We start from the raw sequence: 18,228 nt of genomic DNA, 5'->3' as shown, positions 1-18,228 counted from the left end.
TTTCCAGCATCGTTTATTGAAGAGACTATCTTTTCCCCGTTGTATATTATTAACTCCTTTGTCATAGATTGATTGACCATAAGTGTGTGGGTTTACTTCTGGGCCCTCTATTCTGTTCCATTGATCTAAGTGTCTATTTTTGTGCCAGTATTACACTGTTTTGATCACTGTGGCTTTGTAGTATAGTCTGAATTCAAGGCACATGATAGCTCCAGTGTTGTTCTGTTTTGTCAAGATTTCTTTGGCTATTAAGTCTTTTGTGGTTCCATATAAATTTTAGGGTTATTTGTTCTAGTTCTGTGAAAAATGTCGCAGATATTTTGATAGGGATTGCATTAGGACTGCAGATTCCTTTGAATGGTATGGACATTTTAACAATATTTTTTTTCCCAATTCATGAACACAGGATATATTTCCATTTATTTGTATCATCTTCAATTTCCTTCATCAGAGTGTCATAATTTTCAGAGTACAGGTCTTTTACCTCCTTGGTTAAGTTTACCCCCGGCTTCCCTGGTGGCTCAGAGGTTAAAATGTCTGCCTACAATGCGGGAGACCTGGGTTTGATCCCTGGGTTGGGAAGATCCCCTGGAGAAGGAAATGGCAACCCACTCCAGTATTCTTGCCTGGAGAATCCCATGGACAGAGGAGCCTGGTGGGCTACAGTCTTCAGGGTGGCAAAGAGTCAGACACGATTGAGCGACTTCACTTAAGTTTACCCCTAGGTAGTTTACTCTTTTTGATCCAGTTTTAAATGTGATTATTTTCTTGCTTTCTCTTTCTGATAGTTCATTATTAATGCATAGACAAGCAAGAGATTTCTGCGTATAAATCCTGTATCCTGTAGCTTCACTTAATTTACTGGTTAGTTTTTTGGTGATGTGTAGGATTTTCTCTGTTTGGTATCATGCCATCATGCAAACAGTGGCACTTTTTTTTTTTTTCAATTAGTATTTTTATTTCTTTTTCTTGTCTGATTGCTATGACTAGGACTTCTAACACCATGCTGAATAAAACTGGCAAGAGGGGACATCCTTGTCTTGTTGCTCAGCTTAGGGAAAATGCTTTTAGCTTTTCAGCCATTGATTATGATACCAGCTATGTCATCATAGCTGACATATTTAGCCTATGTTTTTTTTTGTTTGTGTGTTTTGGATGGTATTTTTAGCCTATGTTATGCTGAGGTGTGCTTTTGTTTCCTGATCTAGGGTATTTGTTTATAGTAGTAGAATTTGTGACTTCTATAATGAGTACTTACCGCATATTAAGTGATCTGTAATTTACTTCTCATACAGTCTGGGTGTGCAGCATTCCGTTGCTATTAACAAAAGAGCAAAGTTAAATAACATGCAAAATACTAAATAGGATACTAAATACTAAATAATTTTCAGGTTAACTGTATATAAAGTAGCTGAACAGTAGCTGATGAGTACCATGGCAGGGTCATTCATGCATGCTTTTTAGGAAAAAAATGAATTTGAATTTTTGGAAAACTGCAGAAGACAAAGCAAAATAGAATTCCTTAGAAAACAGGAAATGACTTTGTTAAGGTGGTTGGGAATTGTTCTCCCAATTCCTGGATAGAATTTGGGTATCCCCACTTCAGGTTCTGAATTTGCCAGAAATCACTCCAACCAGAATTACTGATGATTTATATTCTATGAATCTATCTTCAAAAAAATAGCATGATTGACAACTGTAGAGCTAGCAGAAAACCTTCATTATATTTTACTTGAAGGTCAAAAATGATGGCCAGTCCAGAATACATTTTTCCGTGACCTGATTTAAAACAAGAAAGTTGCTGAAATGAGTAGAAAGTCAATAATCCTGATTTTAAAAGAGTACCTTTTCCTTTAAAATGATAATAAAGTAGTTTATTCATCTGTGAAAATCTGACTCGTATCAGCTCAGTTCAGTTCAGTTGCTCAGTCGTGTCCAACTCTTTGCAACCCCATGGACTGCAGCATGCCAGGCCTCGCTGTCCATCACAAACTCCCAGAGTTTATTCAGACTCATGTCCATTGAGTTGGTGATGCCATCCAACCATCTCATCCTCTGTTGTCCCCTTCTCCTCCCAGCATCAGGGTCTTTTCCAATGAGTCAGTTCTTTGCATCAGGTGGCCAAAGTATTGGAGATTCAGCTTCAACATCAGTCCTTCCAATGAATATTCAGGACTGATTTCCTTTAGGATGGACTAGCTGGATCTCCTTGCAGTCCAAGGGACTCTCAAGAGTCTTCTCCAACACCACAGGTCAAAAGCATCAATTCTTCTGCACCCAGCTTTCTTTATAGTCCAACTCTCACATCCATACATGACTACTGGAGAAACCATAGCCTTGACTAGATGGACCTTTGTTGGCAAAGTAATGTCTCTGCTTTTTAACATGCTGTCTGCTGCTGCTGCTAAGTCACTTCAGTTGGGTCCGACTCTGTGCGATCTCCAGGCAAGAACACTGGAGTGGGTTGCCATATCCTTCTCCAATGCATGAAAGTGAAAAGTGAAAGTGAAGTTGCTCAGTCGTGTCTGACTCTTAGCGACCCTGTGGACTGCAGCCTACCAGGCTCCTCTGTCCATGGGATTTTCCAGGCAAGAATACTGGAGTTGGGTGCCATTGCCTTCTCTGAATATGCTGTCTAGGTTAGTCATAACTTTTCTTCCAAGAAGCAAGGATGTTTTAATTTAATGACTGCAATCACCATCTGCAGTGATTTTGGAGCCCCCCAAAATAAAGTCTATCACTGTTTCCACTGTTTCCCCATCTATTTGCCATGAAGTGATGGGACTGGATGCCATGATCTTAGTTTTCTGAATGTTGAGCTTTAAGCCAACTCTTTCACTCTCCTTTCACTTTCATCAAGAGGCTCTTTAGTTCTTTTTCACTTTCTGCCATAAGGGTGATGTCATCTGCATGTCTGAGGTTATTGCTATTTCTCCCAACAGTCTTGATCTGAGCTTGTGCTTCATCCAGCCTAGCATGTCACATGATGTATTCTGCATATAAGTTAAATAAGCAGTGTGACAACATATAGCTTTGACTTACTCCTTTCCCAGTCTTCAAGCAGTCTGTTGTTCCATGTCCAGTTCTAACTGTTGTTTCTTGAACTGCATACAGATTTCTCAGGAGACAGGTCAGGTGGTCTGGTATTCCCTTCTCTTGAAGAATTTTCCACAGTTTGTGGTGATCCACATAGTCAAAGGATTGGCATAGTCAATAATGCAGAAATAGATGTTTTTCTGGAACTCTCTTGCTTTTTCCATGATCCAGCAGATGTTGGCAATTTTATCTCTGGTTCCTCTGCCGTTTCTAAAACCAGCTTGAATATCTGGAAGTTCACGGTTCATGTACTGTTGAAGCCTGGCTTGGAGAATTTTGAGCATTGCTTTACTAGCATGTGAGATGAGTCCAATTGTGTGGTATTTGAACATTCTTTGGCATTTCCTTTCTTTGGGATTGGTATGAAAACTGACGTTTTCCAGTCTTGTGACCACTGCTAAGTTTTCCATTTTATTGTTTTCCTCTATTTCTTTGCACTGATCACTGAGGAAGGCTTTCTTATCTCTCCTTGCTGTTCTTTGGAACTCTGAAGTCAAATGGGTATAGGTTTCCTTTTATCCTTTGCTTTTCACTTCTCTTCTTTTCACAGCTATTTGTAAGACCTCCTCAGAAAGCCATTTTTCTCTTTTGCATTTCTTTTTCTTGGGGATGGTCTTGATTCCTGTCTCCTATACAACATCATGATCCTCCATCCATAGTGCTTCAGGCAATCTTTCAGATGTAATCCCTTGAATCTATTTGTCATTTCCACTGTATAATCATAGGGATTTGATTTAGGTCATACCTGAATGGTCTAGCGGTTTTCCCTACTTCTTCAATTTCAGTCTGAATTTGGCAATAAGGAGTTCATGATCTGTGCCACAGTCAACTCCTGGTTTTGTTTTTGCTGACTATATAGAGCTTCTCCATCTTTGGCTGCAAAGAACGTAATCAGTCTGATTTCGGTATTGACCATCTGGTGATGTCCACGTGTGGAGTCTTCTCTTGTGTTAGAAGAGGTGTTTGCTATGACCAGTGCATTCTCTTGGCAAAACTCTGTTGGCCTTTGCCCTGCTTCGTTCTGTACTCCAAGGCCAAATTTGCCTGTTACTCCAAGTATTCGTTGATTTCCTACTTTAGCATTTCAGTCCCCTATAATGAAAAGGACATCTTTTTTGGGTGTTAGTTCTAGAAGGTCTTGTAGGTCTTCATAAAATGTTTCAACTTCAGCTTCTTCAGCATTACTGGTCGGGGCATAGACTTGGATTATCGTGATATTGAATGGTTTGCTTTGAAAATGAACAGAGATCATTCTGTCGCTTTTGAGATTGCATCCAGGTACTGCATTTTGGACTCTTTTGTTGACTACGATGGCTACTCCATTTCTTCTAAGGGATTCTTGCCCACAGTAGTAGATATAATGGTCAGATGAGTTAAATTTACCCATTCCAGTCCATTTTAGTTTGCTGATTCCTGAAATGTTGACGATTACTCTTGCCATCTCCTGTTTGACCACTTCCAATTTGCCTTGATTCATGTACCTAAAATTCCAGGTTCCTATGCAGTATTGCTCTCTACAGCATCAGACTTTGTTTCTATCACCAGTTTCATCCACAACTGCATGTTGGTTTTGCATTGACTCCATCTCTTCATTCTTTCTGGAATTATTTCTCCACGGATCTCCAGTAGCATATTGGGCACAACTGACCTGAGGAGTTCATCTTTCAGTGTCTTATCTTTTTGCCTTTTCATACTGTTCATGGGGTTCTTGAGGCAAGAATACATATATTGCCCCCTTTTATGAGATTAATCCTCTACAATCTGTATTGCATATGTTTAAAAAGAACCTTTTACAAGATACTGAAAAATGTTGCTATTGCATGTTGTATCAACTTTCTGGAAATGAAAATAAATGACTGCTCCTTCCAGCAGGCCTCTAACTGTTCACAGATATTACCTTAGATTTCATGGTTATTGTAATAAATTTTGTTACAGTGGAGAGGCATTGGGATTTAATCTCACTACACATTAAATACAAATGAAAGAAATTTTTATGTTTTATTTGGTTGTTGGATACAAAAAACATGAAATCTGTGATGTTTAAGTCTTGGAGAGAACCAAATTTAGAATATAGAGCTCATTTTTAAAAAGAAAAAAACTTCATTCATTGCTAATGGTCATCCCAGGAACAAAACTGTGCAGATTGGGATGGGGGTGACTTTTCAGCCATCCACCATATTATAAATTGTTGGATAATTCTTTATGATGGAAATAGACACTGACAGATGATTACTGAGAGAGCAAAGTTTAAGTTAGTGTTGACTGAGGAAATGATCATTGTGGTCCAACTGCAAATATATAATTTTCTCTGCTATTTGTGAAGAGTATTTGTGACTTTCTTACTTAATAGGTTACTTGTACTTATTTTGTAGACTCAGAATAAAGTTTTGTGAGTACCAAATGCTGGTCGACATTGCTCCCTTTCTGATTTCACTTCTGACCATGGTATATTTCTTTATTGTTCAGCCTCCAAAAGTCTGAGAAAAGTAAAAATTAGACCAGTGCTATTCACCATAAAGCAAATAATAGATTAATGAGAACTAAAAAATCATTTTTATTGTAAGTCTCCTAAAATTAACTTAAATATTTGTACACTGAAATTTTTAGACTATATTTGCAAGTTTTCTATATTTCAAAAATTGTTTCTTATTCTTTAGGACATAACATTCTGAGAAGGTCTTAGTGAAACTTGGCAGGGAAGGGAAATTATGGACAAATGAGTTAATTTTGTTTCTGATCATTTTAATAAAATTACAGTTTGGAAAAAACTAAAATTTAGGGATGAAAATCTTTCTATTTTCCTTTTATGTCAGTTATATGATAGCTCTAGTTATAACTAGTACAGAAACTTGGGAAATGACTGATTAATAGAAATTTTGATAATTATGTATATGCCCCATGTAAAATAGTTTATTGCAACAGTGATCTCTGAGTTCATTATATACTCTTCAGTGTACAGAAATTTTGCTGAGAATTTGATGCAGTGTCAGTTTTTATGAGTATTGAATATATCTACCCAAATTATGTTTCTTGACATAAGGTCTGAGTGCTACCAACTGCATTTAAATAATTTCTAAGTTCTGAAGTTATCACTTTAAATACTTAGAAGACCTTATGTTAATTCTCTATTTCTCACAAATAAAGCCAACAAAATTAAGTTGTATAAATAGCTTCCTTTTCTTTTTTTCTTTTTTTTTGGTAGAATTTTGGCATTATCATCTATCTCTTTTTGATAGCTTGAGAATTAGTTATACCTCTACCCAAAACTTAAAAAAAAAAATCAATATTAGCTCTTACATTCAGGACTTCACTGAGTTTTTTAATGTTCTCCCTTGTTAGAGGTGCATGTTACAGCTTGCCATTGTGGTCATTGTGGTTCATTTCATTAAGCTTCTTGTTCTGTCTGCTTTCTTGAGACTTGGGAAACAGCATTTTTCTGAGTGATTGTACTATATTGTTCCAAATATAAGGCCACCCAGAATAGAAGGCAACCTCCAACTAGAAACAGCTCAAATATGGAGAAAGGCTGGGGGCCCAGAGCCCGGCGGGTCTTGCAGTGGTGGCAAGGGTGCCGAGGAATAGGACGATGCCTGCCCACTCTCCCGGTGAGTGAAGATGAGTCAGCTGCTGATTTGCTTGTGCGTAACCAGATGGATTCTGTTGCTAGAGGAAGTGATACTGGGGGGAGAGAACAAGTCTGCACACATGAAAGAAAGTCACTGTGTGTCCAAATCAGGGGAGGGAAGGCGGGAATAGAGTCTTTTATCTTCTAAACAGTCACCTTCAGTGCTTTCCCCTTTGAACCTGGGAGTGAAAGTTGAATAACTAAACACTGAAGAAGGAGAAAGGTACCTGCACCTTTTTTTTTGAAAAGGGGCTTAAAGTCAGTGACCATGAAAATGAACTGTTAGACACCAACAGAAGTGTCAAGACCAGCTCAGAAAACTATTCCCTGCCCTTTCAAACTGACTGCTGACCCACTGTGTGTGGTCATGTGTAGCTTGAAAACAACCCCAAAGCTGGGACTCTCATTTCCAATTTCAGTAAGACTTTTTTCTTTTTAAATTCCCAGTCTCCTGAGTCAGCCAAGATACAATTTAAATAAGCAGGCTAAATCTGATTGAAATAAACTCCAAGGGACTCTTTTAAAATATTTTTTGTGCTAGTATTTTACCCAGTAGCATATTTTAAAAAATGCTTCAGTGAAAACATATTATTCAGCTGAGAATATGTATTGATGGAGCCCAGAGCCTAGAGAAAGCACAGTTAAAACTCTACCAATAACTAGAAATCTAAAATTTTATTTTATAGTAACTAAATCAGATGTGACAGAAAGAATGAGGTGCTTGTTTCTGTTATAATCAAGAAAACTATTTAGCATCTATTAGTGTACAACTTAACCTGTCTTCGGTAACCTTTGCAGCTACACAAAAACTACATGAGATATGAACCTTTACCTTTCTGGTGATGACTAAGTCCATGGCTTGCAAAGCAGATTTGAAGCAGAGCTTGAATCCCTGAATAAGTTGCCTGCCACCACCTCTTCCCCCTTCCCCCACCCATGTAGCTTCCATTGTAGCTTTTATGATGATGATGGTGGTGAAACTTCTTTAATAAAAGGGTCTGTCTTTCTGAATAGGCAGAACTGTCCTTAAGTCTAAACAATGCTAAATTGCCCAAAGGATGTGGTTTAGGGAAGCTACTTATTGATTTCAGAAATTTTCTTAAACCAAATTACCCTGAAAGATAGAGGTCCTGCGCCCAAGGGCAAAGAAGCTAGAATTGGACATGCCTACCACATTTTGCCAGGTCTGGAATTTGAAACAGGCTGGGCAGAAAAGGAAGAATTTGAAGGAAGTTTGTTGCAGAGGGGGAAGGATCTTGCCTGACAAGTTAGATTACCATTCAGAGGAAACAGCACTTGCAGTGGTGGAACCCAAATGAGACACGGATGTGAACTCTGTATAACCTCAGAAACCTTTTCTGAAGAGTTCCTAAGGGTGGTACTGGTAAGGAAAGAGAATAGTAGAGAACCAGAGCTTTTCAGGGAAGAACTTCCTTTAGTTCCTCATTTGTTTTGGAAATATTTGATTTCTACAAAGGAAGAGAATGTCCAAATTTGGTGGTTGGATGGGGGGCATGTGCCTGTTATTAATCATCTTTAAACTTCATATAGTTTACTTTCTATTATTTGTTTTAGGCACTCTATGTCTGATTTGATTCAAATTACAACAAAACAAACCTTATATTTCTTTCCCAGAGGGGGTTGGGCTGAGATAATTGTATGTCCTATGTCATCACCTGCTATTAATTTCATCATTAATTACAGTGGCAAACAGAAGCTGAAAGGTCACCTAAATGTCATAATCCATGGCTTCCTCTCCCTGTTGGCTAGTGAGGATGGGGGCAGGACCTGACCTGATTGCATAGGAAAGAACATGGCCTCAGTTGGCTTGTGAGATGGCAAGGACAGCCTTCAGGGACATATAGATAGAAAGGACAGTGACGAGGGAAGGGAGAAGATATTCCAAATTCATTATAAATAATAATCTCTATAAAAATCAATAGCAAGAGTTAATTTCTCTGCAGTTAGCATGGTTTGTATAAAACCCATACCGGTAACTATTGCTGTGCTCAGCTTCTCCCACCCATCCCTAAAATGAACAACATAGAAGTGTTCCTGTAGATGCTAGAAAATTAATGTCCCAGATCACTGTTGTTTCTTCCTACCAAGAATCGACATATGATGCGCCTTCCATGGCTCCTTCTCAGGGGATTAGATTCATAGGATCAAGTTAAAGGAAACAGTTATTAATCTAGTAGGTATGAAAAAATCTGCATATTTGTTGATGAATAGAAATTAAAATCTCTCAGACCCTAAAAACAGGAAAATTCCCATTAGACTGTTTTTGCTCGGAGGGTAGATCACTGCTGTTCTTTTTCTTTCCTGATCCATTAATGTTTTTCCCAAGGAACCCTGGAAAAAGTGACATTTTTACTTTTTCCCATTTCCTGTATGGATGATTGTGACTCTTGCAAGTCAAATTAATAATGCCCAGATTCTGACTTCTCAGCAATTCAGTTGAAAAGTCTCTAAACTGCAGATATGTAATTTGCAATCTGTTTTTTTCATTTTTAAAAAGTTCATAAAATAAGAGAATGCTTGAAGAAAATGTTGCCTATGGTTAAATCTCTTTGGGAAACGTTCCGCCATAGGCAAGGGACACCATTTCTCCAATGTGATGTGTCTGCATTTTCTGAGACATATGGAACATGACATTTGCCATGCTGAGTGAGCATGCTTAACTCAAATGTGGAGTAACTCACAAATTCCCTACTCTTGAGTATCTTTAAGTTTCAAAAATCCTTCTTAAAATGTTCTTAATGGGCATTCCTTAGGGGGCATTGCTCTCTTCAGTAAATCAGAGCTGACATCTGAAAATGCATAGAGATGGCTCTTGGTTACCTTTTTTTTTTTTTTTTTTGCTGGTCAAGCAGCAAGTATATTCCAATTAACAGGTTGATAGCATCTTATGACAGGCTAGAAAAAAAAAAGGCTAATTGTCATTTAGCAGTGAAATTGAATATTGAATGACATCTCTTCAGTTATAAACGACTTTTGTTTTAATAACAAAGTTGTTGATTTTCTACTAAGGGTTCTTTTAGGTTGTCATCTGGGGCTGATGGGAGTAACAGTTCACCCAACTCTCCAGCTAGCTTCAGTGGACATACCACACCTTCTCAGCAGCCTGAACCCGTGGTACACTCTCTTAAGGTAACCAACTGTGTACAACCATTTCTTCAGTACTTCAGTTGTGTTGTGGCTTGTTCACTATAGTCTGGTAATCCTCACGGTCTCGTTTTAACCATAGATACTTTATTTTTTGACCCGTATGGTATAAAAATTTTTTAATATTAAGTTTTGAAGAATGATTTTAATTGTATAAACTAATAGTGGGTTTGAGTACTTATGCTTGAATTGAATCTAATTTTATCATTTTGTTTTGAGTAATGTGATTCATATCTATCTGCATTGAAGTTAAAGTCCGATGTGCATGTATGTGTAAAATATTGTTACAGGTATTTTCTGTGCAGTGTTTGTAACATGGATGTCTTCAAATACAGGAACTTAATAGTTAGCCAAGATAAGGAAGGATATACCATATTTTTCTTTTTGCAACTGAAGTACATTATGCAACTTACTAAAACAAAAGTTTTCAAATAAACAAAGCCTACTCTGTTCACCACTAAATAGAAGTTAAGTCTTCAAACTCTAGTTAATGCCTCTTTATAGACTATTAGAAAATAGACATCTGGTCTTATTTATAAAGATATTTTACTTTTGGCTTATAATTAAGATTCTGCAATAAAGAAAGATGTGGCTTAAATTTATCATTTATTTTTCTTTACCACTAATGAGCTTTCCAGTAAGTAAAATTAATAATATGCAATATAAATATTTACCTAAGAAGAAACTGCAGGCAATAAAAATCATATTAAAAACTGAGACAATTCCTTGAAATTTCATCAGCTCCAAAGTATAAAACACTGTCCTCCAATTTATCTCTAATTCCTAACATTTCACACAGAGTCGGACACGACTGAAGTGATTTAGCTTGCATGCATGCATTGGAGAAGGAAATGGCAACCCACTCCAGTATTCTTGCCTGGAGAATCCCAGGGACAGAGGAGCCTGGTGGGCTGCTGTTTACGGGGTCGCACAGAGTCGGACACGACTGAAGTGACTTAGCAGCAGTAGCAGCCTTGACTAAACCTTTTTGAGCCATAAAGTAGGTAGAGTGCTTCAGTCCTGCTTTTGCCACATGGATTTCACAACTTTTCTAAAGTTGTTTTGGTTTCAGAATGATTTATCCACAGGCTGATGAGGCACTCTTATGCAGGGGGCCACACTTTACTTGGCATGCAGAAAAGCAAAGAAGTAGATGAGAACTTCAAAATATTTACTTGACTTGAGGATGATTGTTTTAGCAGTTGATTTAGCTCCCTCATTACATTTTGCTGTAACTTTGATAAAATGAGTGTGCTTTTCTCAATCACTTACAGATTGCTGATAAGGGGAGGTGGTAGAACTATGCTGGGGGCCAGTGGCAATGAACTTGGCGTTTCCTGTCTCGACTGGGAAACCTCACAAAATGAACAACTGAGGGGAATTTGTGGTAAGGCACACCAGAATGAGGGGCGCTCCATGCCCTTTGTCTGACAGCTGCTGGTTTATCAACTGGCTTGCTCTTAGCAACAGCATTTGGATACTGTTTAGTATGAACAGCATGCTAAACAAGCTGTTACTTGAGCATAAATCAGGCACTAGCAATCTGAAAGCACTTTAGAAATGGAAAAATGAAGGAGTGGCTTCAAGCCTGTAGTATTGGTATCTACACATACTTCAGAAATGACACACTGCCCTGCTTTCCAAACTGAAACCTGTTTCAGCCCATTGCCTTATTCAATTACAAGTGCCGTTGGAATCAGATCAGTGTAGTGGGTCACACTGACATCTTTCCCTGGTTTCTCAATGCAGCTGTGGTAGTATGGCCTAAAAGGAAGGGGAGGGCAAGGAAGAGCTCTTCAGTTTTCTCCAAATTCATTTTTGAATTTTCATATAAAATTTTATCTTAAGAGGAAGATATTATGTTATAATCAGAACACATTAAGTGTCCTCACTTGGCTGATGGGTAATGCTGAGCAACTAAAGCACCTTGATTGGGTAACTGGAGGCTCTTGAATATAGAATACACTTGCTTCTATGAGTCGAGACAGAAATACGTGCAAACATAGCCTCTGGGAAACACATCTTTGGAATATCTCAACATAAAAAAAAGATGTAGCCTCTTGACATGTTTTGTTTTTAAAAGGCTATCAATCTAGAGCTGATTTATATCATTTTTCTGTTCTGAAAGTAGTAGTTGAAACAGTGGCTCAGTTTCTCATCTTCTTGTAAAGTTTTAAAAATTTCTAAACTTTAATAAACTCCATGGTCATAGTTTGGGGGAAAGAGTTGTAAATCAATGTGAGGAATTGCCCACTTGAAATATGCCACATTTTTCTTGCTTTAAAATTCATAACTATTAATTGGAGCCTCACTTCATTTAGCAGAAATTAACTGATTTGAAGTACACTTCTCTCAGGTGCATAATAAATCGAATTTGTGGGCAAATGAGCTTGTTCCAAGGAGTGCTTTAACTTTTCTATGAATATTCATTGAGCATCATCAATAATTTCCTCTAAGTATAAAAAGAATGTGAACTGATTCTGTAAGGTTCTGCTTCAGGCTTTTAAGTATGAATTCTCAGGTGACACCTTTAGGTGTGGCCATCAGCATTGACCGTGGCAATAGAACCAAGGAGTTTAGCAGTGTTACAGTTCAGTGTGGATTATACAGGAGCTTTTAGGAAAAACATTTTTTTAATACTACATCAGTGATTTGATTTAGAAGCTGATGTAGAGAAAAATAACAAACAGCACTCAAGGCCAAAGTTTTGTCTTCTTTTGTACTGTATAGAGTATTGACATGAAACTTTTAAAGACATTTTGAACAGAAGCTTATTCTCAATTCATTTAGAAATAATTTAGAGAGGTAGAATCTAACATTGTTTAAAAGCATCTCATTCTCAGATGAAAAATACTTAGTGTTGCTCACATATTTTCATGACTGGGGAGCCATTGCTTCTCTTTGCTTTGGTCAAAGAGCTGTCTCCATAGTCCTGTCCTAGGCACCAGGAACAAATCTAGGCAAGAACTCTGAGGTCAGTAGCGTTCATGTTAAAAGTTCTTATGGGTTCTGACAAGTCTCACCTGTCACTATTATCCTTTTTAGTCATTTTTTCTATAGGCCGTGTCTACATATCATTTGGACTGTTGAGTAATATAATTAATTACATGCCAGTCTTTACATTGGAGCAAGATTTATTGACTATCTCCAAATGGTTGACAGTCAGCTTTATCTTAATGACCAGATTAACTAAATGCATCTAATTATTTTGGACATGAATGAATTCAATTGACTATTAGTGATGCAATAGATTGCTCTTAATGGCCATTTGCAAATCAAGCAGAATTGACTCCAGATAGCTTTCAGAACAATCAACTCTTTTAAAAGATTTTGCCATATACTAACCTACTCTGATATGCAGACATGGAAAAAAACTAAGGTTTTTTTCTTTTTTTTCTTTCTTTTTACAAAGTGGAGCTCCTTGATGATTTTTACTCATAACTAACAAACTTTTTTTTTTCCATGTGAAATTTGCTTTTCTTTTTCAACAAATCCAGGTCTTGGATGTTCAGGAAACTATAGATCGTCAACAGGGTAAAGAGTATGAACATGACCTTAGTGAGACAGAAAAAGCTATAGTCAGAGAAATGTGCAATGTAAGTTTAATGTGCTTTATTGTGTATTCTGTGTTGAAAGCCTCATCATAGCTTAGATTTTGCTTCATGAACACCCACTTTTAAAATACTGGCCAAATGCCTTTATATTTTTATGTGAAAGTAAAACCAAACCTTGATTGTCTTTAGTAAATGTTATTGCAGTATTTTTTAACACAATAGTCATGTAAAATATGCAGGTGAGCAAGAATCGGCCAATTCTGTGTTCCAGAATGAACTGTGAAAGTTTCTGAACAATAGATTTCCTTAAATGTTACTAGTTTTGATAAAATAAATCAGTTTCCATTTCATAGTTTTCCTTAAAGAGCAGTGTTTAAAAACCTTTGATAAAGAAAACACAGCCTTCTGCAGATTATTTGTAACAGTCCTTGGGGAAAAAAATCACCATCTTAATATTGGGTTGGCCATAAAGTTTGTTCTGTTTTTTCCATAGAAATTGGAATGAACTTCTTAGCCAACCCAATAGGTAATATTTGCTACATTCTTCATTCATATGATGTGTGCTTTATGTCATGCCCAGCAGTATCTCAAAATAGTAAGAGATAGATATGAACTTAAGAGATAGCCACACAGAAATCTACCTATGAAATCACAGAAATACAGTGGTGGGGGGGTGGGGGGAAGACATGCTATTTTCACAATGCTTAGCCTGTGTAATCATTATTGAGGTTTGGATTTGATTAATCTTAATTTTAATTTTTGAGTAATATGCTTTGGATATATCATTTAATCAAGAATATAATTTGTAGAACTTATTTAAAACTAAGTAGAATATGATGGGGAAGACATTTGTTAAAAGCAAAAATTCATGGTCAGTTATTTTAAGCTTCGATTTGAATTGGTGTTTCATTGTGCTTTTATCCTTTGTTCACTAGGATATCAAAATTGCTTAGAAATACCCTTCAGCTTTAGGCTATTAGGACCAGGTATCTCCTTTACCTGCCTCCCCGAGGCATCCTAGAATCCAGGAAGTGTTAAATAAGTCCATGGCCATTTAGCAGTCTGGCCCCAGCACACAGTCTCTTGCTTGCTTGTGGTGCTGCTTTTCTTTCTTACATATCTGTTGTGTGTTTTCAAATGGTCATTGGTTCCAGATGTCATGATTTCCTAAATGTGTCACTATTTGTCTTCTGTAGCTTTTTGTCTGTTCTTAAGCTTTTCAATTTGAACACCTCCCTCAGATAAATTTTAAAGTTCAAACATTAGGAATTGTAAAACTGGAAGGGACCATAGGAGGTCATACCTTCAGTGGTTCTCAGAGTCATATTGAGGCTCCTTCATAATTCAGAAGTCTGGGTTTCGTACCAGGTCTTGGGCAATTGGGGTAGGAACTCTCATTTTATACTTGAAGAAACTAAGATTCTGAAATTAAGCTACTTGCCCCAATTGTCCTGTAAAGAATAGAGAAGTCAAGCATATACCCAGATTTTCTCTGAGGACCAGCTCTTTCCACTTTCCCAATTGTAGTGAATCTAGGCACTTCTGTTTTCTTTCTCAAGAATGGAAATCAATGTATCTTACAGAGGAAACCATCTCTATTGTGCTCAATGCCAGAATTTGTCTAAATAAACACAGGTCTGTTTCTTGTCTCTTTTTTTGATGAAATATTTTTAGATATTAGAAAGTTTATTTCTTAGAGAAGGGACCCACTAATGAATTGGGTCTTGATTAGTTTTGCATTGATCTTGATTTGCCTGTATTTCCAAAAATCCTTCAAAAGGACACACACAGTGGTAATTATCATTGCCTTCAGAAAGCCAAGAGCTTTTTACCTTTGAAAGTTCTCTAGGGCATCTTTTCTGTTTTTTGCCTTTGGTCACCACAATTTGAAAAACAAAAAAAGTAAATTAGTTCAAATCTGATTGTTAGCACTGTTATATTTGGAAATTATTTAAAAGCCACAAGAAAAAAAAAAGTGTTGATTTAAAATATTTGTGTCACCATTGTAAGTTATATCCACATCAAGAACACATAGCAAATATTGGAGAATAAACGAAAATACAGTTTGTGGGACAGTTTCAAAATTTCTAAGCAATAATGTATATAAGATTATGAAACCTATTAAGAGGAACTATGGGCTTTTACAGTAACGTTACAGAAATGTAAAGCTTTCTCATAACGTGAGATCAGTTAAAAGACTCAGGTTTATATCTGTCTCTGATATTCTTTCTGGAAATAGGTTAACATCTATACAGTCTTCCTTCCATTTTATAGACGTTAACAACCTTTCTTCACAGCACCATCATTTTGATTAATAAGCATGTAATGCTTCTAGTCTCTTCCAAGCTCAACCACAAAAATATACTGTTCTCTAAGAAACAGTATATTATCTATCTTTTTGTAGTAATAGTTTTATCTTAGGTTTCTCTGTTTGGCCCTTGTCAGTTCCCTGAGAGCAGCTGAGATACTTGACTGGTCCTCCATCTCAGTAACCATCTCAGATACCCAACCGTTCAGCTCTCTTACTTATTTAACAAGTTGCTACTCTGTGTCTGTCTTAGTGTCTTTGGCTTATTTCAAAGTTCTGTCTTCTCTGAGCTTCCTTTCCCCACGTAATTTCAGGGTTAAGGCCCATTACATTCTACATTTGAATACTTGAAGAGGGAGTTGTATACAACACTTTGGAGTTGTAATCATCTAATGCCTTTTGTTCCTGATCATTTGAATCTATCCTTTGCTTTTAAACAAGACGTTGAAGCATTCTGGGTAGATGTAATACCATTTAAGGGCTAGAAAGGGAAAGTCCACAGTGTCCGTTGGCTTCCTGATTCGGAATGTGTCCCTCTTCAGTCAGTGTATTGAGAAAGGACACTTCCCTAAGTCCCTTGGGTGCAGCCTGAACCATTCACTGCTATATATGCTCAGTTGTGTCTGACTCTTTGCAACCTCATGGACTGTAGCTAGCCGAGCTTCTCTGTCCATGGGATTTCCCAGGCACAAATATTGGAATGGATAGCCATTTCCTTCTTCAGGGGATCTTCCTGACCCAGGGATCAAATCCAGGTCTCCTGAATTACAGATGGATTTTTTACCATCTAAGCTACTAGGAAATTCCTTCCCAAATATTAAAGGACCATAACTACAGCTCCCTTCAAATATGACAGGACATCTCTACCACATAGCAGTGTCTCTTACACCCAGAGATGAATAGTTCCATAGGTTTCAAAATGAAGGTAGACAGACCCCTACATGCTTATGTGTTACTTTGACTAGAAATCTGCTTCTCTGGAATATCTGCTCTTTTAAAAGAGAAAACAAAGAAGTATTGATGAACCAGCTGCTTTATGTTCATGCCGCTGCTGCTGCTAAGTCACTTAAGTCGTGTCCGATTCTGTGCAACCCCATAGACGGCAGCCCACCAGGCTCCCCCATCCCTGGGATTCTCCAGACAAGAACTCTGCAGTGGGTTGCCATTTCCTTCTCCAATGCATGAAAGTAAAAAGTGAAAGTGAAGTTGCTCAGTCGTGTCCAACCCTCAGCAACCGTGTGGACTGCAACCTACCAGGCTCCTCCGTCCATGGGATTTTCCAGGCAGGAGTACTGGAGTAGGGTGCCATTGCCTTCTAGAGCAATGTAAATTTCTGTGGAAGTAATCAATCTGATCATAATCCTAACAGTGAAACACTAAGAGAGTTATGACTGTTACTATGTGGTTTCTTAATGTAGTATATTGTTATGTCATTGTTGGATTTGGTGGTTTTACTTGTTATTAATCTCACCCTTTGCTATTGTCCCTTTAAAATAGCCTGATTTTTAACATATTGTTTTTAGTGACTCTTGATTTTATTCTTATCTTTTCCCTGCATCTGAATGCTTTCTATTGTGGTAATCTGAGATATACTATTGGGTAGCTAAGATTTATGATAACTAAGGCCCCCATTTGGAGAAGGCAATGGCACGCCACTCCAGTACTCTTGCCTGGGAAATCCCATGGACAGAGGAGGCTGGTAGGCTGCGGTCTATGGGGTCGCTAAGAGTCGGACACGGCTGAGCGACTTTACTTTCACTTTTCACTTTCATGCATTGGAGAAGGAAATGGCAACCCACTCCAGTGTTCTTCCCTGGAGAATCCCAGGGACGGGGAGCCTGGTGGGCTGCCGTCTGTGGGGTCGCACAGAGTCAGACACGACTGAAGCGACTTAGCAGCAGCAGCAGCAGTAGCAGCAGCAGCAGCAGCAGCAAGGCCCCCATTCCACAGGGAAAACAAGGGAAATCTACTAGTGACCCTAAGGCTACTAGCTCAGGACTTTAAACCACTAGAGACAGTGAAGGAGCTTTTGTTCTTAGTTATTTAACATTTTGGTATTCCTCATTTTAGATGTATAATATAGGAACCAGGATGATTTTGCTCGTGTATTCTTAACTACACATTAGAATCATGTTGACAGATTTTAAAAAAATAGACAACCCTACCTGTTTAAGAATAATTCCTAGCGGACAGCCAGAGTTGGGGAACACTCTCATAACCAGTGTAAGTTGGTATATCATTTTGTAGTTTTGACCCTGATTGCTAAAGAAGCATGGCACTCCTGTCTTTTGAGCAGTTCTCATGATTTAGAAACTTGCATCACATTTCATTTTATTTTTGAGCTCATTTGTGTGAATATTTTGTCTCTTGTCTTATATTCCTTTGTCCTTCTCATAGATTTCCCCCTTAAAAAAAAAAACAACAACATACACACCCCTTGGTGGAACAGGACAATTAGGATGCTTACTCTTTTTCTTCTT

The 18,228-nt window shown here is 37.7% G+C and overlaps 1 protein-coding gene across 6 annotated transcripts in view; it reads left to right on the top strand.

Moving 5' to 3' along the window:
• CCDC85A (coiled-coil domain containing 85A) overlaps positions 1–18,228 on the top strand; it is a 220,455-nt gene that overhangs the window by 200,411 nt on the left and 1,816 nt on the right. Inside the window, exons 4-6 of one of the 6 annotated variants that reach the window (XM_027966814.3) lie at positions 6,567–6,701; positions 9,752–9,871; positions 13,384–13,482. The exons of 2 other annotated variants lie outside the window; for them this stretch is intronic. In XM_027966814.3, the coding sequence (XP_027822615.1) occupies positions 6,567–6,701; positions 9,752–9,871; positions 13,384–13,482 (354 nt within the window). The remainder of the gene's footprint in view (positions 1–6,566; positions 6,702–9,751; positions 9,872–13,383; positions 13,483–18,228) is intronic. 3 more of the 6 variants (XM_027966815.3, XM_004005934.6, XM_027966810.3) reach the window with 3 other exon arrangements.

This window comes from Ovis aries, chromosome 3 (genome assembly GCF_016772045.2).
Source record: "Ovis aries strain OAR_USU_Benz2616 breed Rambouillet chromosome 3, ARS-UI_Ramb_v3.0, whole genome shotgun sequence".
In the NCBI taxonomy this organism is placed as follows: Eukaryota; Metazoa; Chordata; class Mammalia; order Artiodactyla; family Bovidae; genus Ovis; species Ovis aries.
The sequence above is the reverse complement of the archived record's forward strand: the minus strand, read 5'-3'. Positions and strand labels throughout refer to the sequence as shown.